This window comes from Silurus meridionalis, chromosome 4, assembly GCF_014805685.1.
Source record: "Silurus meridionalis isolate SWU-2019-XX chromosome 4, ASM1480568v1, whole genome shotgun sequence".
Lineage (NCBI taxonomy): Eukaryota > Metazoa > Chordata > Actinopteri > Siluriformes > Siluridae > Silurus > Silurus meridionalis.
In genome coordinates, this window is record NC_060887.1 from 7,063,732 (window position 1) to 7,085,939 (window position 22,208).

Below are 22,208 nucleotides of genomic sequence, written 5' to 3' on the forward strand. Positions count from 1 at the left end.
ATAAATAAATTATAGTTGATGTTTGTACCCATGTTTCTTTTTTAAACAAAATTTCTTTGTGATTCAACATTCTTTTGCGGACTCCTTGCAGTACCGCCGAGGCCCTATAGAGGTCGCGGATTCCCAAACAGAGTTTCTCTGGTTTTCATCCCCGTTTCTGATTCGATTTATATTCCATTCGATTTTATATTTCAAACTCTTGTCGAATTGGATGGTCGTAAGAAAGACAATTGTTTTTTTATGAATATGTTTAATGTGCATTATAGAATAGAATGATATCAAAGAAAGAGAAGTTTAAACTGTGAAAAGTTTAGATTCGTGAATGTATTTATTTATGCGTTTTTTAAATTAGTTAAATTGTTCAAATTAGCATAATAATTATATTAATAATAATAAAAAAAAACTATTAGTATCAGTATCACGCTTCCTTATGCGCGCTTATAACGTCCCTCCACGTGACTTATTGTGTACACACAATTCTGCCTTCTGTTGCACGCGCATGGTTACGGTTGCTAAACTCTGATTGGTCAATTCCAAAGAAGAGGGCGTGGCCTAGCCGAGGGGTCAGTTGACATGGAGTGAGTGTGACGTAGAAGCGGGAATCGCCTCAGTGTGCGAGAGCAGGAGGAGCGTGAAGGTCTTGTGCACGTGACACAACACGTCGTGAGTGTTTCTTTTTTATTCTCTATTCCTTTTTGACATGTTTTTACTTTTAGATGAAAGATGAGCGTGTTTGCGGAGTCAAAATATAACTCTGTAACTGCAAAATCCAAAGTGCGCTGTCACAACTGGGACGCGTCTCAAATCCAGGTGTTCTCCCTGCGCATGTGCACTACGTAGTGCGCGATCCGGGGAGGCGTGCCGCTTTGTGTAGTGCACTCCGTGATCGGGAGGGGGGGCATTTGGGACAGGGCCAATCATAACAGGTGTTTTTAACGCGTGTGGACAATAAAAATACGTGTTTAATAAACAAATTTTTATTTTTATTTTTAGGAAAACCAAATAAATTTGTTTATGTTTATTCAAATTAGGCTTAAATTTAGCATGCATAAGTTTGCATACAAAAATTAGATTAAACAAAATTTTGTTAATTATTGTTATTATTGTTATTATTATTATTATTAATAAGTGGAAGGTTGAAATAAAAAGATATATTTGTCGTCCAATCGAATTTAAACAAAACGCATTAATTAAAATCTACGGAATCATTTTTCCAATTCTGGACGGCGTACACTTTTCTAACGATGCATCAGAAGGTCAGCATATGACCTCAATCGGTGTAAAGTGAAGGGGGCGGGGCTTGTTACATCCGACACGCTGTTGATTGACGGACGAATAAAGCCTCAGGAGGAAAGCTCTTTCTCAGGCTCGTGCTGAATATCCGTTGTGATGGTTTCCATTAGGTGGTATGGAAATCAGGAGGCTGTGGTCTGGAGTGCACGTGGGTGGGCCTCGTTAAAGAGCAGATGAAGAACGATCGCATCGAACGTACGGACATGAGCTGCCCTGCGAAACCCCCGGTCGGGTAAGTGTTTACACTTCTTGCAGTATTTGCTTGTAGTCAGAAAGTGTGTTTGGAGTTGAGTTGAGCCTGTGTTCTTTCTACGCCGCTTTATAACGCTTGTCACTTAGCAGATGCTTAACGAGTGGCCAGGGAGGACAGGAACCTTGAGAACGGGATCCGATAGCGAGAGCTGTGGAGGAGTAAAATCCACCGTGTGTACTGTGAGATGAAGAAAAATCTTCAGTGAGCTTTTTGATTATAGCAGAAGGTGCACATTTCTCCAGAAGTCTCCATGGTTCCATGGAAGTGACGACATCGCGTGGTTGGCATGATGTTAATGTGTGGTTATCATCTTCCATTACTTTGTTCCGTCGCTGCCCATAGACACACCCTTGGTGTCTAGTCTGTGAATAAATACGCTGTCTAATCACTTTTTCCAGTCATATGTTGTTCTTCCCCAAACTGGTTATGTCCATGAAGATCTGCTTGTCATGCACCAAAAGGCCTCCTCATTTTTTTTTACCTACATCAGTACCCGAGTAGAACATCTCCCCAGAAGAGTGGAGCTAAATGTTTTTAACACTAATGCTCAGGTGTCCTCAAACTTTTCTCTATTTGGTGGGTATTTTCAGTTCATCGTTGCCCCCGTTGTCCGAGGAACTTGATAGATCCAGTATTATATTACACTACAGATATGGAAATTTATATCTGGGAGAAACACAATTTTCATATATCTGATGGTGTGTAGGCCATGCTGCCCTCTGTTTTTACCAGGTCCTCTTTGTACCCCTCCTGTTTGGCCCCTGGTGCTTTTATGTAATCAGACCCCATTCCAAAGCTCACTGGGGTTTATTTAAAGCCTGCAGTTGGTCAACGCTCTCACAGCAACGTCTCCTCGGGATCAAAGTGCACCTCGTTCACATATTTACCCTCCCGAATAGAGTTTCATCTGAAGTAGGACAAAAGAATAAAGGAAACGTTTATTGTCCACCTGGACACCACATTTATCAGTGCTTTCTAAAACATCCCACTCTTCTGGGAAAGAATTCCATAGATTTTGGAGCATGGTCATGGAATACGAGCAATAGTGAGGTCAGTTAAAGGTGGGCACTTATTGGGCTTTGGATTGGAAGGTCACAAATCCTACCACCAATCTGCCACTGCTGGGGGCCTTGAGCAGGACCCTCAACCCTCAACCGCACGGTCGCGATGGATAAGGGCGTCTCTTAAATGGCGTAAATGTAAATGCTAAATGTCAGGGCTTGGTGAGGTTCAGCCTGTGTTTTAAGTGGACGTGTTAAAATCCCTTAAGCTCGACAAACGATCAGTAAATCGTTCCAACTTGGTCATCAACAAATGAGTTGAATGTACGTTGTAAAATCCCGAAAGGTGTTTATTGGAGTTAAGGTCGGAGGTCAGAACTCATAAGAACCTTGTCTTCATGGAGCTCGCTTTGGGGCACAGGAGCACTGTTGTGCTGAAACGTTCCATTGTTCGGTTTCATCGATGTTCTCCTTGTTTTCGCCCTGGATTTGCACTCGAGTACCTTTGCACCTCTTTTCCCAATGCTCATAAAACTGCACTTTTCTAAAACCTCATTCCGGAGGTGATGACTGCTTACGTTTGTAACTCGGTTACCACCTTTTTAAAATAACAGCCTGCCGTTTAAGGAGTTTAAGGAGGCCTCTTCAGACTGCACGGAGCTCAAAATTCTGGGCTGAAAACAAAGAGGAATTTCTCAGACCTCTAATTCCTGACCATGGAGAGCAACAAGAGACTAAACAGAGTCGTGTTTAGTCTGTCGTTTTCTTCACGACTCTGGAAACCATAACAAAAAAAAAATCCAAAGTGTCCGGCGTAGAAACAGTAGACTCACGGAAGGAGAGGAACGATGTACGAGTGCGATGGTGTAGATCGCGCGTCTTCCCCCAGAGGTCTGTGGCGGTACTGCAGGGGGTGTCCGCTAATCGATGTTGAATCACAAAAATATTTCAGTAAAAAATCAATCAAAGATCAAATATTGAATTTAAACAAATATCACAATCATCACTAAAGTTTTATGAAATTTTAAGCTCAAGTTCATTTAAATGTCTACTAATGAAGCTTTCAATATTCCAATTGCGACTATTACAACAATTGTATTATTAAATTATTCGAAGCAGCACTTGCTATGATCGTTGCTCGTAGTTTTTCCTGGTGCTTCTACCACAAATTCATCTCAATGTTAATACGTTGACGCTACTAAGTCGTAGCTAAGAAAAGGTCACGAGTTCAATTCGGCACCACCGAGTTCCCGCTCCTGGACCCGTTTTCTAGGGTTCTACTACAATCGCTACTATTAATTAATTTTCCACCAATAACACTGATGTTCATCATCAACCCCCAGCTAGCGTTTGGACAGCGTTGCCCCCAAAACCATTACGTCGCCAATGGATTCAAGAAATCTGTTCGCAGACGTTTTCCAGGCCGTCTGCAGTGAGGTTTCTAGTCTCGTCTAGATCGAGGAGACCATTTTTGATCCACGTTTCACTGGTTTTTTTTTCCCCGACTCTGTAATGCATAGACAATTCAAGTTAGAATTTAGCAAACTCAGCAAATTGTAGGTATCCACAGAGCGTCCCGTCGCATCGATGCCGCGAAATAATAATATACCACGCCCGAGCGAGACGCCGCCAAGTCTTATTTTAAATTAAAGGACTGTAACGAGTACCTTTTAAATAAAGTAATGACGTTTCTCCTCAAACAAGCAGGTTCCATGCAGCTCTGGGGAGAAGAAGCCTGCAGATTTGAGCATTTGATGAAAAAAAAAATTAAGATTCTTCTAGGATCTATATCATACATCGAGTACCAAAAGTTTGTGGCCACCCTTTCATATAAGTAGACGGTCCCTATTGGCTGTTCTAGTACCCTCCACTCTTCTGGGAAGATGTTCCACTAGATTTTGTGGAGATTTGAGCTCATTCAGCCACAAAAACATCTCCAATTCATCCTGAAGGTGTTCCATATGGTTTATAGCAGGAGATCTTCCACTTCAACAGATGCTCCTTTTGTGCACAGGAGCATTGCAAGATCTAATCTACATCTATGTCAGAATCTTGATGATAGTCAGTCAGGGAAAAAGTGGGTCCTCAGCTGGTGCAAACGTTCCTGTATCTCCTCCTGTGCTGAAGATGTTCATGAATTTCTTTTTTTTTTTAGAATTGATACCACATCGCTGTTAAATGGTTCGATCTGATTGGTCTGATCTGCTCTGCTTGGTGGATCAGATGTTCTTCACTTCTCATTCATAAGCACTGTATCTGAATGTGCTTTGATACGCTTGTGCCTTACGCTATAGATGTTTGTCCGTTGTCCAGCAACTGGGGCTTAAAATAGAGCTTCCGTGCCGTCATTAAACACCATCACACACACACACACACACACACACTCCCACATCAGAAATTCGGCGCCGCACCCTGTACCGCTCGTCTCGAGAGAATTTAAATATACAGTATGAAGAGCTTCAGAAAGCCGAGCCGGAGACTGCAGAGTGACGTGTCTTACGCAGGGTGAAGGACATACTTATGAAACGTGGAAGATCTCCTGCTATAGAGCTCCAAACCCTTTCAAAATGAATGTGAATGCTGACTCAGCTCATGAGCATCTTCTCAGAAGAGTGGAGGTTCCTCTAACAGCAAACGGAGAGCGAATGTGGAATTGGGCTCAAAAAGGATTCACATAGAAAAATGATGGTCCACAAACTTCAAATTCTCTTAGTAACATCACAAATCATAAAGTCCTACTTTTTTATTTTACTCTTTCTTTCTTTCTTTCTTTCTTTCTTTCTTTCTTTCTTTCTTTCTTTCTTTCTTTCTTTCTTTCTTTCTTTCTTTCTTTCTTTCTTTCTTTCTTTCTTTCTTTCTTTCTTTCTTTCTTTCTTTCTTTCTTTCTTTCTTTCTTTCTTTCTTTCTGATTGTACCACAGACGTAAAATGGATTGTATTTAGGGTTTGGTTCAGTGGTATTTTTTACGTTTACATTTGTACATTATTTTTTTTGTAATTATCTCCTGCACCAATCGGGCGATAAATTTCCTCGGAAGAGAAACGCAGCAGGTGTTAACAGAGTGTGAAGAGCGCGAACAAACACACCTCGGATGTGTGAAAGTCTACCAGCAGTGTTCCAGAGTAAGTCATTAGCGGTTTGCAGCTCAGCGGCTCAGGGACCTTGGAACAGGCTAATTGTTATTTCCTGCTGCTCGCTCTCAGTCCTCCGTCTCCCCACCCCCACCCGCCCCATCGCCGTCCCCGTCCCCTAGGGGTCCTGCTCGCTCTCAGCCCTGGACTCAGAACTCACTCACACGGTCGGTCCCTTGTGACTCTCTTCTGCCTTGCACACCTGTCTCACTAGGGGAACGTCTGTCTTAAAGGGGCTGGTTGGAACAAATTAAAAAACGATTACAATTCAATTACATAGTGACAAAAGTACTGGGGCAGATGACTTTTCCAGCCATACGTGGTTTTTCCTCAGACAGACAATCGTATCGAACATCATTGGATGTACCTCCACTTTATATGGTAGCAACTGATTCTGGGTAGTTGCAAGTGGTGCCTCAAACCCGCGAGGTATACAAGCCTTTGCACTTGCGTGGTATTCGTGATATTAATAGTAATAGTTAAGCTATAATAACGAACCGGCTTGGAGCGAACATTCCTTGGAATATCGTTCGAAATATACAGTAGATATAGAGATACAAAGAAAAAAACCCAAACAAACCAAACTCTTGTTCTTAATGGAGCAAAGTGAGCGCGCTCTTAAAAAGCTCGCTGGACCACATCAAGCAAAACCACATCAGTCGCTTGGCAATTATTCCCGAAACCCCGCGCAAACAATCAACTCCGTCTGGCGGGGGAAGGTGAGGATCATGTAAATATTGGTGTTTCTTTAGAAATCGCTTTCAGGAAAACGAAAGAATGAATTCCACGTCCGATATCTTTCTAGTTATAGTTCAGGTTCTTTGACAGGAGCGAGCAGCGATTCAAAGGACTTCATGCTTCACGAGATCCATTGTTCACGTGTGTGTTGAAACCATTGGCAGAGGAATCTTACTGCATACAGAGAACAATCCAATCCATCTGCACAGGAGTCAGCTGGTGTTAATCACAGCTGGATCGGTTTCATCCACCTGGTAAACGAAGACCTGTTTTTTTTTTTTTTCACGCACTTCCTTCTTGGATATTTACAGCTAACATTTACACGACTCCGAGTCAGTCGTTGAAGGATAATTATTGATAACATTCAAGGTTACTGAGAAGCTTCCTAGGAAAAAAGAACATCAGATTCCGAAGGGAGTGTCGACTCCTGCTCTCGTCCAGTTGGTTGGACATGCTTTTCTGCTCACCACTATTGTAACGAGTGGTTATATAAGGAGTCGTATGCTTGCTATGTCTCAGGCAACTCCGTTAGCCACTTTCTGAATGTTTTTTGTTTTTCACACCAGTCTGGTTAAACTCTAGAAACTTTTCCAGAGACGTTTCATCAAATCAATCCAGATTCCGAGGTTAGATGTGTAGAAGTCTCACTATGAACACTATGAGCTTGATGGAGCCCAAGCAAGGGGCCGGCGATGGCACGCGACCTGGAATGCGACCTGGCATTTATTCAATATTAAAATGTTTCCCCCCGAGAGAAAGGGCGCAGCTAAATGAATATTTTAAACGCATAACCTAGATGACATCGATCACCATAAACATGATATGAAATTTCATATGAGCTCAGGCCTGAAAGGTCAATCATATTCAAAGGTTCGAATCATTTCACACGGTTGCTGGATGACGGAAATGAGTGGGTTTGCGTTAAAAAAAACCCTCTCTGAAGGCGGCCGCTATGCCACATGTGGCAGCCGTAAAGAGAGCAGAGCTAAATCCCGAAATCTTTTGAACTCGCTCTCCTTACTGTGGTGGGGTAATTGGTCCCAGGACACCAGTGTGTGTTTGTACCTCGTCCTTTCCGTCTCCCTGGAGAAAATCCTGTGTTTGTTCCAGCAGCTGGAGCGCTTTAAAGACTGCTAAAGCTCGGCGCCGTGGGTGGACGTGAGGAGCGTCCGATTGTATCCTAGCGTGATGTTTTGCTGGACAGGATTTCTCAAATGTTCTCCAGTGAGCATCAGTGAGCTATCAAACGAGTGTACCTAAAAACTTTTCCAATGAAGTCTGTAAAAAGTTCAGTCAGTAATTCCATCGCTCGTTCAATCCGTCATCAGTCATTCACTCAAACCGTAAAAACCGTCGCTCAAAACTCCTTAGTTATTAAGCTTTGGACACTCAATGACACTCTGCATTAGTGATGGGAAAATCGGATCATTTTAGTGACTCGATTCGAAGAACCGAGTCACTTGTTGAAGGTCTTCCTGATCTCTCTCTGATCTCTGAGGCCACTCAAAACACCTCGAACGACTCTTTGAAGCATGGGCGTACGCCAAATGTACGTCACGTCTAACACCTTTTGGGGCAGAATTCGTTCACACTCGCTGTCCGTGGCGAAATCGCAGAAGTGGTAACGCAGTTATTAAGCTTTGGACACTCAATGACACTCTGCATTAGTGATGGGAAAATCGGATCGAAGAACCGAGTCACTAAATGAACGAATCTTCTTTTAGTTCGTTTAGTTCATTCCATTGCTTTGATCAGGACTACAATTAAACGGAGATAAACAGCTCAGTTCTGTTTCCTGTGCAATGCACTGTGTAGCGTATATGGGAGTACATAACCTACGGAGATTTTGGTAGAAATCGAACGAATCGCTCTTTGAGACGACTCGATCTTCAGAGTCACAAAACGAACGACTCATCACTACTTTTCCCAGTAGGAAAGAGTCTCCAGGAGAGAATGTCTGTTTATATATAGCATAACAATATCTATATTTAGGATTCTTCTTATAATGGTGCCCCCTGGTGTTCGGTTATTACTTCGTCTTTGTTTGTCTAATGAGGTTTGAATGACAGTTCGAGAGTTGTGCGATATTCTTTGATATAAAAAATCCCAGGAGGCCTTGCAGCAAATGGCAAAATCTGTCTCACCCTCCGGGTTATAAATGCGCAGCTGCTCAGAGTGCAGACGGCTTTCAGTCGCTCCATCATAGTTTATCCGAGTGTATAAATATAGGTTGCTAAGGAATCAGCATGTGTTCTGGAAGGCATGTGGCTCCCAGAGGCTCAGAGTGAAGGAACTCGGACACGCGCTCCGGCACAACGCGAACGAGACGTGCGAGACTTCACTTCCCAACAAGTTCATTATAGCTTGTATACCAGTACCCAATTTTACTAACACCCTTGTGGCTGAATGTCCGTTATTAATTTTGTCCGTTAGATGGCTATTCCTCAGCCTTCATGTGATTCATGACTCATTTCTTCCACTTTTCCATTTTTATCCTTCTTCCATTCCGGTTAGAAAAAAAAAGTCCCCCCAAGAACCAATGAATCATTCTGTGGTTTTTACAGTTTGTCCTGCTGAAAAAAAAACGAAACGTGTATAATAGCGGTATTAATGGGGCTCAAATAAAGCTGCCATTGTTTGTTAGTTGGCCCTCCGTGTACTGGTCAGCGTTTACGCTCCAGTTGCACGATGAGGTCTCCTGAATTTGATTTGTGTCCGTTTATTCGAGTTCCGATCTTCATAGATAAACACTAGCAAAAGGCCTCAGACCTTGAAGAGCTCAGTGAAGTAGCTCAGGTGTAGGATGCCACATTCCACCACAGGAAATTGTGGATTTTGTCACCTACACCCTTAGACCCAATATCTGCCTTAGGCTGAGGTCACATTCCACTGACTTCCATTCATATTCATGTGACTGCCGGAGTCCAGGTGACACATTTAAGTGTTCAGGTTTGGTCAACTTTGAAAGATTCAGCGTTTCGCAGTATTTGATACGTAGAACGATTTCTCGTCACTAAACCGATCTCCGCCTTCGGGAAGAGGGTGGACTCTGCAGAAATCTGAGGGGTGCTGAATCAAGATTGTGTGGATTGTTCTCTGACAGCTATCATACGCGAGTTGCCGAAAGCTTTTTTGGGGGTCGAGCTCATCGAAGGTCTTCCGGATCTCTCTAATCTCTGAAGCCACTCAAAACGACTCTTCGCAGCATCGGCGTACGCCAAATGTACGTCATGTCTAACGCCTTTTGGGGAAGAATTTCGCGTTCTTTCACACTCGCTGTCCGCGGCGAAATCGCAGAAGTGGTAACGCACACGGTCTCAATACCGCACCAGTTACGGCGTCAGTCTCAAATCTTTTTCATTTGAGCTACGCAGTTTTAAGCAAACTTTTTCATGAAGTAAGTGTTCGTGTTTTGTGTCTCACATTTATAAAGAAGCTGCAATCTGATCTAGCGAGACTGGTCATTTTGGTTTTACCTCCCGCTTCGCAAATATGACATTTGAGAGAACAATACAGCTTTGAACGAGTGAATGGCGAAAGATTAGCATCAAAGAAGCAGCTCGGATTTCAAGTTAAAGCATTCGATTGCTGGGAAATTCGATTCGTTCATTTTTTTCCCCCCCAAATTAACGAACGAAGCAACTCGCAAATCTACTGTTTATTCGCTACGTAGACGTGACGCAATTCTTCTCTTGTTTTGAGTTTAAGGCGGTGGTTGTGGTGGTGGTGGTGGTTTTGGGGGTTGGGGTAAAGGTGCGTGCAACCTCATCCCCCTACGTGTACACTTGCAGGCAGAAAGTCGAGAGGTCTGTGAACTTGCATTTGTAGAAAACAGGCAGCTTTGTTTTTGTGCAGCGTGAAGCGTAGCCAAATGACCGCTCCAAATCCTCCGGCTCTTTCTTTCAACCTTTTTTTGTCGTTGAAAGTGTTATTAGGACACGCTGTCATTCCAGTTCTTGCTGTGAGCTTTTTCTTTACAAAAGATCTAGCAGGCTGTGTGTGTGTGTGTGTGAGTGTGTTGCGTAGTAACATGGCTACGCATCCAATGGGTGGCTAAATTATGTAAGATATTAAATGTTGGAATTTTGTTTCATTGATACACTTTATTTGTCAAGTAATATTTCAACACAATATGGAAGAACGTTGTGAGCACGTGACCATAAGATTGACGTGAATCTTTTTGCCTTGCCTTTGTTTTGAGTTTATATCCCGAATGCTAGATTTATAGCAGTGACTAGCATATCCACCTGTGTCCTGTGGGGACTCCGCTGTAAAATAGCTAAATGTTTTGTTTATGTGCGGTTTAAGTACGTTGGTGCGTTCTAAATGACAGATTTCCCAAAATTATATCCTATTCTTAAAACGAGAAATATCCCAATATATCGCCTTGCTTACAGTATCACAACATACCGTATCGCAACCCCTGTGTCGCGATACGTATCGTATTGCCCGATTCTTGTCCCGCTCATTTGGGCTGCTTTTGATTAGCATTTTGCTAATGCTAAAACTGTAAAGGAATACAGCATGATACCTGTTTTTTTATTCAATCATTCTGGAGTTGCTCGAACGTTCCTTATTTGATTGTTTATGACAAGGTTGAATTAGATGAGGAAGGTCATAAAACGGTCAAAGGACAACTTTTCTAAGGCTATAGCAGGTCAGGATCATGGATTTGTATACGTCCTGGTAAACTCACCCTTTCCGAGTGGACGAATTTGCAGGTTGGTGAAATGAGCAGACAACCATAATCACTAATCCCTTAATCAGGTTAGACTTCCAGTACAGAGCTGCCTGGATTTACAAGCTATAGCTGAGACGGTAACAGACGTTGGCCTGAGGTCGCCTAAATAACAGGGGACGCACCGATAAACGATACAAGTCACACTCGTCACATTCAAATCCCGATTAGTACAGGGTTCCTTCACATTCTGGAAAAGTATGAAAGAGTATGGAATTTGATTTGAGTGATTTTGGTCTGGATAAAACAAAAGGCTACGTCTACACTGATCCGGATACGTTTAAAAAAGTAAAAAAAACGCTTCGCGGCCCCCCTTTCTCTTCGATTGTTTGCCGGAAGTCCGTGGAAACGTCTGGAAACGCTCCAAAGTAAAAAAACGTAAGACGCTTCCGACGACCTGCATCTTTCCAAAACGCAGCTACGAAGCTACCAGCAGTTATTCAGTAATATAATAGCGAACATCAGAGGTTGCAGTGTGATGCACATTGCAATTTAAAGTCATTATTTTCTCTTGGAAATCTTTAGGGAAGTCTGCAGATTTGAGTCTGGAAAATTTTGAAATGAAAAATGTGTTGGAACCCTGATTATTATCACCACTCTGGAAGCTACGGAGAGGTGATGAGCGTAGACTCCCCCCCCCTCGAGTGTCCTAAAAAGCAAGCAGTGTAACTAAAAGGCAAGAGCAGATGCATTAGTAACCCGGTCGCTGTGTGTTTTGGGAGTGCCAGCTGGGAAGCTGAGAGTTTCCTGCTCTCCCACAGGACTTGGCACGAACCTAAAAGGTTCTTTGTTGGCGATAGCGCGTTATTCGACCAGACACCGAGTTCAGGACAAGAGCACTTTCAGAACGTCTTAGCCTGTTGACAACTGGAGGTGTGGCGATCGTGACTCCGACTCGCCCAACTGTGTGCCGTATTAAATATACAGTAGACTTAATGTGTTTCTAGATTTATAACAGTATTCATACTTCCTAGAGTTTCTGTACACTGAAATGACTCTGCCTGGAGCTGTTACCTATTCAGCTGATCCGACTTCTGATTGCATAACAAGTGAATGACACAACAAGGTTACAGCGTAGGGGAATATTAATAATTAGCAGGCCGAGTACAAGGTCTAAACTTCATGGCACATTCATACGTTTTCCAGCTCGCGGCCGAACAGCGGAGACGTCTTCCTGAATTACTCTTGACTTTTTCCGCAGTCCTAAATGCCATCGAATGCGGACGCTCTTTCGGAAAGCGATGACTTTTCAGCCGATACGTGAGTCCGACGTTTCCAGTTCTCTGTCTGAGCGAAAGCCAGCACTTTATCACGTGACGGGCGAATGTTTGTCAGACTTACTTGTGCGCGAACAACTAGGAGCTCGGAATAAAGATTGCGGACGATTTGCTCTTTCGAGGTCTCGAGTGCGATCGTGGCGGTGGTGTGATGAAGCGAGAAACCCTAGGATGTTGAAAATCTCTTCCGATGTCTATAGTTTTTCGCTAGAATCAAGAACAAATTCACTCCACGTTTCTGCCCGATCGCATGTGTTAGAAACCCAATTAACCAGGTAGAGGTAGCTAACATATTGCAATAGCATGTAAAATGGTACTGAACTTTATTACAACAATCGTTTTCAATGCTCTAAACTTCATAACGGCCTTTTTAAACATGACTGTTTGGAAATGATAACGATTCCTTTTGTAATATAAACTGAAGTTACTAAATGCTTTAGAAGTATTGTTTATTGTTTGTTTGTTCGTTTTTTGTTGTAGCTATTATCTTAATGCATTAATGCAACATTAACGAGATGAGGCGCACAGTCTCACGCGTCAAATTAAACAGCGTGTTGCGTCACTGATTCGCCTCTAGAGGCCACTCTCGTACTGTATAACACAACCCCGAAAAACTATCAATACAGATTTTTGCTGAAAGCTCCAGCAATCAACTATCAGCGCCGATTAAACGGCAAAACCGATTAGACTTTTGTCCTCTAAACATAATTATGTACCGAATAAAAGCAGTTGGTTCTTAAACCTCCTGCATGCTATTATCCTATTAAAATCTTTATTATAAATAGGTTATATTTATCAAGTTTGGGTTCTGGGTTTTGCACCCAAAAAAGACATTGCTGTACCCTGGACGTTGCATAACCATGTATCGTGGCGTCATTTATCGCACTACGAATCGTGACGAATTGCATGGGACCGGTAGGTGGTGTTTATATGGAGATAAAAAGATATGGCGATACTCCAGGTGATATCAAGCTTGTCAGTTTGGATCTGCAGATAAGTGCGACTCGTTAAAATACCTGTGTGGTGACGTGGAGTGAAACTGTGCTCATATCAGTGTGAAAAAGTTGTGATTGGAACGAGTTAAAGGTCTATTCCATTAGAGATATGTGTACAGATACCACTTTTACAGCTGATTAACCCTCAATAAAGCGCTGGTCCTTGTCAAACGCTCACATGGATTTCTCATTTGTTTCATCTTTTTGTGTCATGCAGAAGGAAAATGAAGGCCCATGCGCCTCCTCCACCCTCAGCTCCTCAGCCCGCCCCTCGCAAGATCTTCCGCAATGCCATCCCCGATGGAGGAGCGGCCACAGACACCAAGGAAAACGTGCCACGGAGCACCGTGGACCTTCAGATCATGCTGCCTAATGGTTACGAGACCCTGGTCACCATAGATGGGAGGTAATTTGGTTTTCTTCGAAACTCCTTACCCCATTGACAGTTCTGGGGGAATGAGGTTTTTTTTGGAGAATCCACACCTTCCTTTCTTCTTGAACTTGTTTTTGTTAGGCCACTCATGAAAGGGTTATGAGACCAAACATCACTCTTAGATAGATCTGTACCTCTTCTGGCCAAACTCCTCCAACAGCAAGAGCAATCAGGACCAAACGCATCAATCACTGCTGTAACATGACATTTTCCCTTCACTTGAACTAGGAGACCCAAACCTGTTCCAGCTCCATGAAGATACGCTTTCCATAGGGTTGGAAGATGTGAAAGATCTCCTGCTATAGAGAGATATAGAACAACTACGGGATGAATGCGAACGCTGACGGCACCCCAGACATCCTCACCTTCTCGACTTCATCGCTGATCCATCGCAGGACCATCGACAAAAGTGTTAGCGTGAACGATAGCTTGACGCCCCTCCTCAGTTCTCCTGTTTGTCTTTTGGATGTACTAAGTGATGAAATAAAAACAGTTTGGTTGCCGTTGCTGTGTAATCCTCAGCTCAGATCCCTCGAGGTTTAAAAGCAGAGATCAGCAGCGATAAAGACGCCATAAATCCACCGATGCGCTATTTTATTATTCTGGGTTTTTATCAGGAGAACATAAACGTTTAATTGCCTGAGCACATGAAGAGATGCAGCACATTTGGGTTTAGTGTGTTGAGGTTTGGGATTAGTGTAGTTTAGTTTGAGGTTAGTGTAGTTTGGTTTGAGGTCAGTGTAGTTTAGATTGGGTTTAGTGATGATTAGTTTGAGGTTAGTGTAGTTTGGTTTGGGTTTAGTATGATTTATATTGGGTTTACTTTGGTGTAGTTGGGTTTAGTGTGGTTTGGTTTAGTGCAGTTTGGTTTGGGTTTAGTGTAGTTTAGTTTGGTTCATTTGAGTTTAGTGTAGTTTAGTCTGGTTTAGTTGGGTTTAGTGTAGTTTAGTTTGGTTTAGTGTGGTTTGTTCAGTTTGATTTAGTGTAGTTTAGTATGGTTTAGTGTGGTTTGTTCAGTTGGGATTAGTGTAGTTTAGTTTGGTTCAGTTGGGTTTAGTGTAGTTTACTTTGTTCATTTGAGTTTAGTGTAGTTTAGTATGGTTTAGTGTGGTTTGTTCAGTTGGGGTTAGTGTAGTTTAGTTTGGTTCAGTTGGGTTTAGTGTAGTTTACTTTGTTTATTTGAGTTTAGTGTAGTTTAGTATGGTTTAGTGTGGTTTGTTCAGTTGGGGTTAGTGTAGTTTAGTTTGGTTTAGTTGGGTTTAGTGTGGTTTAGTTTGGTTTAGTTGGGTTTAGTGTAGTTTGTTCAGTTGGGTTTAGTTTAGTTGGGTTTAGTTGGGTTTAGTGTAATTTAGGTTGGGTTTATTGTAGTTTAGGTTGGTTTAGTTTGGTTTAGTGTGGTTTAGTTGGGTTTTGTGTGCTTTAGTTTGGTTTAGTGTAGTTTGTTCAGTTGGGTTTAGTTTGGTTTAGTTGGGTTTAGTGTAGTTTAGTTGGTTTAGTGTAGTTTAGTTTGGTTTAGTAGGGTTTAGTGTAGTTTGTTCAGTTGGGTTTAGTGTAGTTTAGTTTAGTGTGGTTTGATGGGGTTAGTTGTGTTGTTAGTAATTCGGCTTTTTGCATTTAGGTTTTTTAAAGTGCAAATTGTGCGTGAAAAAAGAAATCGCACTTACCCCCCAGCTCTCTCTCTCTCTCTCTCTCTCTCTCTCTCTCTCTCTATTTTCTCTCTCGATCTCTCTTAGTCTCTTCAGTGTCACATGGTGTAATTACACCTCTTTCTGTTGCCACTAAAGACTTGTAACTCTAGCCTTCCTTTGCCCTCCTCTCTCTCTCTCTCTCTCTCTCTCTCTCTCTCTCTCTGTGCTAGGAAAGCTCTGATGGACGTGTTGGTGGACTTATGCGCTCAGTATCACCTGAATCCAGCAGAACACACTCTGGAGCTGGCGACACCAGAGGGCCAAGCTGTGCCCTTCAAGCCCAACACGGTGTTGGGAACGCTTCACGTCAGCCGCGCCCTCGTCAAGGAGAAAACAGTAGAGGAGCGAGTACCTAGGAGACCTGCCCCCAAAGTGCCAGAGGTGAGGGGCGTTTTATACACCATATCATTCCAGTGTCTTGTAAACGCTTTGTGTTCTGTAGTGCTGAAGATACGTAATTAAACCTCGATACGAACGTGATCCTGACCCCAAGTACCGCATTACAGTTTTAGTAAATATCCCGACTGCCCCCCAGATTGTTTAACTAGCGCTAGTTTTTCGCGGGTCATTTAATTTTATCACGCAGATAACATCTGAATCCTGATCCATAAGCGGACATGATTATTCCCAGCTTTTTTGGTCTTCACACTTTTCTTTTTTTTGTTATTAAGGCATAGCTTTGAAGAACCTCGAGGTCGTTCCAGGAAGTACGGGGATTGAAACCGGGGTCATGTGACACTTTCATTGCGCTCCAGTCAAGCGTGGGTCTTCTGTTCGCACCAGAAATAAATGACGGGGTTTCACAAGAATGGGTGGAGTGAAAACGTACACGATCGGATGTTTCGCTTTTGTTTTCTATTTAAATTTATATATATGAATATTCATGACCCGTACTTCCATTGAAGTCCATTTCCAGTTTCAAGGCAAACGAATACTTACGAAAATATATAAAAAATACAAAAGTATTTGGACGCCTGACTCGTTTGTGTAGGATATCACCTGAATTTTCAGACCCAGACCTTGTTCCAGCCAGCATGACCACGGGTTGCAACAGGGGGAAGATCTTAAGTGGCCTCTTATCGAGCTCTAAACCCAAGCGAACACCTTTGGGATGAATGTAAACGCCGACTGCGCCCGAGGCTTCCTCACGTTCTCACCTGCTACAGTACCTTAACTTTACTAACACCCTTGTATGTGAATGAATCTCCACAAATCTTGAGGAACATCTCCTGAAAGAGAGTGGAGCTCATTATGAGAGCAACCATGGAATTTAATGTTTTTAGCACAGAAGCACAGTGTTATGTTCAGATGTCCACTAACTCTTGGATACACAGGGAAATATTCCATTAAAGGTTTCGTGACTTGGAAAACTGTCTGCACATGGGAAAGTCATGTGTCCAAATACTTTTGTCCTTATATTCTATCATTCCCAGCACACTGAGCTGATTTTTTAGTTTCTTTATTAAAAACCCAAATTGTGTTGTTTTGCCTTTTAAACCAGCTCAGCAGGGGGCGCCAGCTGCTCCCAAACACACTCGAGCCTCAAGGCTCTGTGGCCTCCGTCTCTCCGTCTCGAGTGTCCCTTTTTCTCTGTCTCTCTCCCGCTGGAGTCTCCTTCTGACGTGCGGTGAATTTTTAATGCCAGTCTTACCTTTAGTTACCATGCATTATTGCTGTCTCTTTGATGCTCTCTCTCTCTCTCTCTCTCTCTCTCTCTCTCTCTCTCTCTCTCTCTCCTCTGACCTTTGACCTCGACTGTTGTCAATCTGCTGCTTCTCGCTATGAAGTTTTGATAATAGTTTTTACATACACAACATTCCATTATATATGTATCTTAAGGGTGTAAAAATAAAACCTGGATCTATAAATACGAAAGATTGTGTTTTTGTCATTGCTGCAATCACGCGTGATCTTCCTGAGGAGATTTGAGGTTCTCCTGATGATGTTGATGGCTCCAGACGTTCAGCCAATCCCGCTCTCTGTCTTTTTGTTTTCTGGTGCAGAAGACCGTGCGGCTGGTGGTGAATTATCACCGCGGCCAGAAGACGGTGGTGCGCGTGAACCCCCTCGTCCCCCTGCGCGGCCTCGTGCCCGCCATCTGCCAGAAGTGTGAGTTCAACCCTGCGCGTGTTCTTCTCCTGCAAGACGCCGTCAGCCAACACGAGCTGGACCTCAGCAAGTCCCTCACCCAGCTCGACCTCCGTGAGCTCTACGTGCTGGACCAGACACTGGGTACACACACACACACACGCACACACACACACATTTCATTTTGGGTATTAATCATTTAATGAAGCGTAGGACAGAGAGACAGACAGAAGAACATACGGCAGACTGATGGACAGATTGAAAGACATAAAAATGATAAATAGACAGAAGGACATAATTATAGATGGATAGACAGACTGAATAGTAGGCAGTCAGGATGAATGACAGACAGATTGACAATAACTGGATGGACAGAATGATAGAAAGAAGGACAGAATGGTAGATGGTTAGACAGACAGATCGAAAAATAGATGGACAAAATGATGGATCAAGAGACATAATAATGTATGTATATATGTATGTAGGTAGATAGACAGATAGATAGATAGATAGATAGATAGATAGATAGATAGATAGATAGATAGAGAGATAGAGAGAGATAGAAAAAAACAAAGGCAGGCAAAAGAGCAGACAAAATCAAAATGATAGACAGAAAAATAGGAAGAAAAATAGAATGATAAATACAGACAGAATCATAGATTGAGAAACATATGGACAGAATGATATGATAGATAGATAGATAGATAGATAGATAGATAGATAGATAGATAGATAGATAGATAGATAGATAGATAGATAGATAAAAGCTAGACGGACAAAATGATGGACAGAAAACTAGACAGACAGGCAGACGGATAGATAAACAAACGAAAGAACGGAACAATAAAATAGAAGATACATAGTTAGATATACAGACATCTTACATCGGAGACATCAGACTAAAGGACAGAATGATAGATGGATAGACATATGGATAGAATGATAGTCAGGCAGATGGACAGAAGACTAGACAGAAAGACAGAGTGATAGATGGATGGACAGAATGACAGTCAGACCAAAGGAGGGAATGATGATAGATAGTTTGACAGACAGAAAGAAAAAATAAGCAGATGGCTATCATAGATCTGGACATCAGACAGAAGGACAGATTGATAGATGGATAGAATGATAGTCAGACAGAAGGACGATAGACTGATTGATATACAGACTGGATGACAGACGAAATGGCTAGTCAGACCCAAGGACAGAAAGATAGATGGGTAGACAGACAGACAGAATGACAGACAAAAGAATAAAGGGATAAGACTGTGGATGATCTCAGACTTTTGTATTTGTCTGTTCACCGGTATAACGTAACTAAGCGCCACATCGGTGTCATTTCTATTCCCAGTTCTCCAGCCTAAAATGGTCTCGGCTCCTGTCCTTAACTTCTCAGGTATCAGTGTCTGGGTGTAGCTGCTGCTGCTGCTGCTTTCTGTGTGTTCGATTCGTTTGCAGGCTTTGAGCGTGTGATTAACATCGCCTTGGCTTTTCTTGTGTTGCTCATGAAAGTTGCTGTAGGACCCGAGTAGTGCTTTATAATATGCGGATTAATAATTACTAAAGTGCCATTTGTGGTTTCTGACATTAATAACATGCAAATTAACCTCAGGCTCTGTATTGAGCCCGTCCTTGTTGCTATAATTCTGTTTAAATGAATTTTTTAGTCTTCTATCAACACTTTTCCAGCTCCACCACATCTTAAGAACAATTTGAAAGGTCCCAAACTCCATCGAAAATTGTATATTTATTTTTTTAACATATGAGTCCTGTATTTGGTGCATGTATACTTTTACAGTTTAATGAATATACATTCCGTCTTTTTTAACTCGAGCTCTTTGGGATATAAATGAAACTTTACCTCCAATGTTTTTTTATATTCGCCTCAAGTGAATTTTGTTATTGAACAAAATATTAAAGCACAGATTGGGGTGAGAGCGTGATCCATTAAGATTAGGCTGATCTGCAGCGCCATCTACTGGAAGAGCACAACCTCAACCTAATCAAACCTAATGTTGCTAGAACGTCCCAGGTCGTCTATGTAGGAAACCAAATCCAACGAATTGATGTTGAATTCAACAAACAAACCTGAGAACTTGGAGAAAACCCTCACGATCATGCAAAGGCGTAGACGTTGAACCCGGGACTCCAATAACGAGGAGCCTGGAGTTTTTAGAACCAGTCTGATACCTTCTTGTCCACGTGTACCAGTGTCCAGTGATGGTAACACGGGTAGTCCCTGAGTTACGATGGCGCAGCATGTGTTGGGTCTTAACAGTATCGTAGGGTCCGACTTTAGCAGAACAAGAAAGGCTCTGCAGGTCCGTCTTCATAAAAACACTGCAGGGGACCGGTTCAAAAATGTCACGAGCAACCATCAGAGATTGAAGTTCGCAAGAAGTTTCTAGGAAAATGTGCACAGTGGTGGTGCCGTGACCAATATGGCCCTAGTAAACTACAGTATTGCTAAGATTGGTGTCTCAGTTCCATAACATCAAGACCACAAACATGGGGTATACATGTGGTCTGACATGTACGAGTTGAAAAGGGGAAGATGGCCGTGCGAGAGCGGTGTGTATTTCACGCGATTATCTCCTTGTGAAAGATAATAAAAGCTAATCTCGCCAGCGTAGAAAAGTAAAGCATTCCAGCTTTGCTAGTGTTTGCGAGCGTTTTCGATACAGTCGGTGACACTGTTTATCTTTCAGCAGAGTCCCTCAACTCTGATGCTCAAAGTGCCAGTGAAGGCAAGAAGAAGGGATTTCTCAGTTTGTTCAACTTCACTCGGAGGAAATCGAAGGTAAGCAGATGTCCGCTTGCGTTGTCTTTCGGCAGCACTTACGTGTGTATATCTGGGATATGAATTCGGACGCTATCAGTACCGATTATTCGTTTTTTTATGTACTTTGGTACTACGGTTTAAAGAAATCACTGAAAAAAACTGTATGTAGAAATGTATGTGGAAGCTGTTTTTTTCTTTTTTTTTGCGCTCCCTGTTTCAGACAGAAGAGTTCTCTGATGACAGGGGAATGCAAAACACACACACTAACATCGACGTAAGTACTAACCCGCGTGTGTCTCTGAACTCTTAACACTAACACACCTCACGATCTTTGCTATTCTGGGAACATTTTTGGGTTCGGACGCTCGCGTTGAGATCCTTTCGCCACCAGAGGGCAGCAATCACGCATGATTTGTTGGTTTGGAAGTCGGAACGTGATGTAATTGGTGTTTGTTTAAAGACCATGATTTGGGTGTCATCGTGTGCTCCTTGACGATTCCAACGAATCTGCTTTGATACGATTGAGGTTTAAACGATTAAATAATTTAACGACGCCACTGATTTTGCTATAGGTATGGGTTTTGTTTTTGTACACACCAGTGTAAAATTCAAATGATTGGATTGAATAATCTGAAATGAATCACAAAAAATCTGAAGATTTAATCTTGAAAAAGCAGATCTTTCACAGTTCTTCATGCTTGGTTTAGGTCTAGTTCAAAATTTCGTCCAAAGACACCGTGCGTGGTGCCATCTTGTGGTTTCCTCCCAAAGGCTACGTCGGGTCACGTTGTGTCCTCACACACCTTTTCGCACGTGATTACTCTGTGGATGCTGGAGCATAAAACCTGAAGAGAAGTGAAAGCCTCTTGTGAAGAGACTTCAGGACGTAGCACTTGACTTTTAACATTTAGTCCCGCCTTCAGACTCGCTATGTGTAAAGCAGCCGTTGCATTACACTCACCTCTGTTGACCCCTATAACACACACACACACAAACACACACACAAACACGTGCGAACACACGCGCACACGGTCGGCCACAAATCAGTGTGCGGGCATGTTTGTGCATGTTTGAGAATTGTGTGTGTGTTTATGTGTGTGTGTGTCTTCCCTCAGGGTCTGTCGGCGGTCAGCAGTGTGTGTGCTGAGGCTCGTCCCAACACTTTGGGCCAATCGCAATCAGTCATGAACCTCTCGAGGCTTTCTCCCAAAACCGAGCCGAAGAAACGCCGTGCTCCGGCCCCGCCCCCGGCCCCGCCCCATTCTTCATTTCCCATACCCGTGCAGACGCAAAGTGCACCGGTGGTACAGGTGAGAGTGCACACACACACACACACACACACACACACACACAAAACACACACACATATATACATATACATATGGTAATTGCTTCTTTAGTATCCAACCAAGTGCAAAAGTTTTCACCCCCCATATAGACTCTTGATAGGGAAATACGTTCTAGAAATAAACCTCACGCTGGTATCAAAAAGTTTCAAGACTACTTTTGTAACACTCTAACAGATGGCAGCACAAGGCTGCACGCACAGTCACAGGGAGCGCCGATTTTCTTTTAGTTTGCCCGCGTTTCTGATGCCTGGTTCGGGAGGCCCGACCCTCCACTCGCTTTACACCCTTTTGACAAACCACACATCACGTCTATTCGATGACACAGGGTTTGCAGTGAAGCGTTTGCAGCGTGTTGGTGCCTGCCCTCGTGTAATCAGAGCGCAGTCACATGAGGACAGCTGCTGCCTCCGAGCTTATTTTAGACCCCTCACTTACACTCACA

At 42.8% G+C, this 22,208-nt stretch overlaps 1 protein-coding gene across 9 annotated transcripts in view; it reads left to right on the top strand.

Annotated features, from left to right (window-relative positions):
* Positions 1-543: 543 nt before the first annotated feature.
* cobl (cordon-bleu WH2 repeat protein) overlaps positions 544-22,208 on the top strand; it is a 38,437-nt gene continuing 16,772 nt past the window's right edge. Inside the window, exons 1-9 of one of the 9 annotated variants that reach the window (XM_046846696.1) lie at positions 544-663; positions 1,404-1,525; positions 13,644-13,832; positions 15,718-15,928; positions 17,551-17,779; positions 18,987-19,031; positions 20,344-20,435; positions 20,638-20,691; positions 21,533-21,727. In XM_046846696.1, coding sequence (XP_046702652.1) covers positions 1,467-1,525; positions 13,644-13,832; positions 15,718-15,928; positions 17,551-17,779; positions 18,987-19,031; positions 20,344-20,435; positions 20,638-20,691; positions 21,533-21,727 — 1,074 coding nt within the window. In that variant the 5' untranslated portion in view covers positions 544-663; positions 1,404-1,466. Of the gene's footprint in view, positions 664-1,403; positions 1,526-12,244; positions 12,415-13,643; positions 13,833-15,717; positions 15,929-17,550; positions 17,780-18,986; positions 19,032-20,343; positions 20,436-20,637; positions 20,692-21,532; positions 21,728-22,208 lie in introns of those variants that run through there. The other 8 variants (XM_046846697.1, XM_046846701.1, XM_046846703.1 and 5 more) reach the window with 8 other exon arrangements.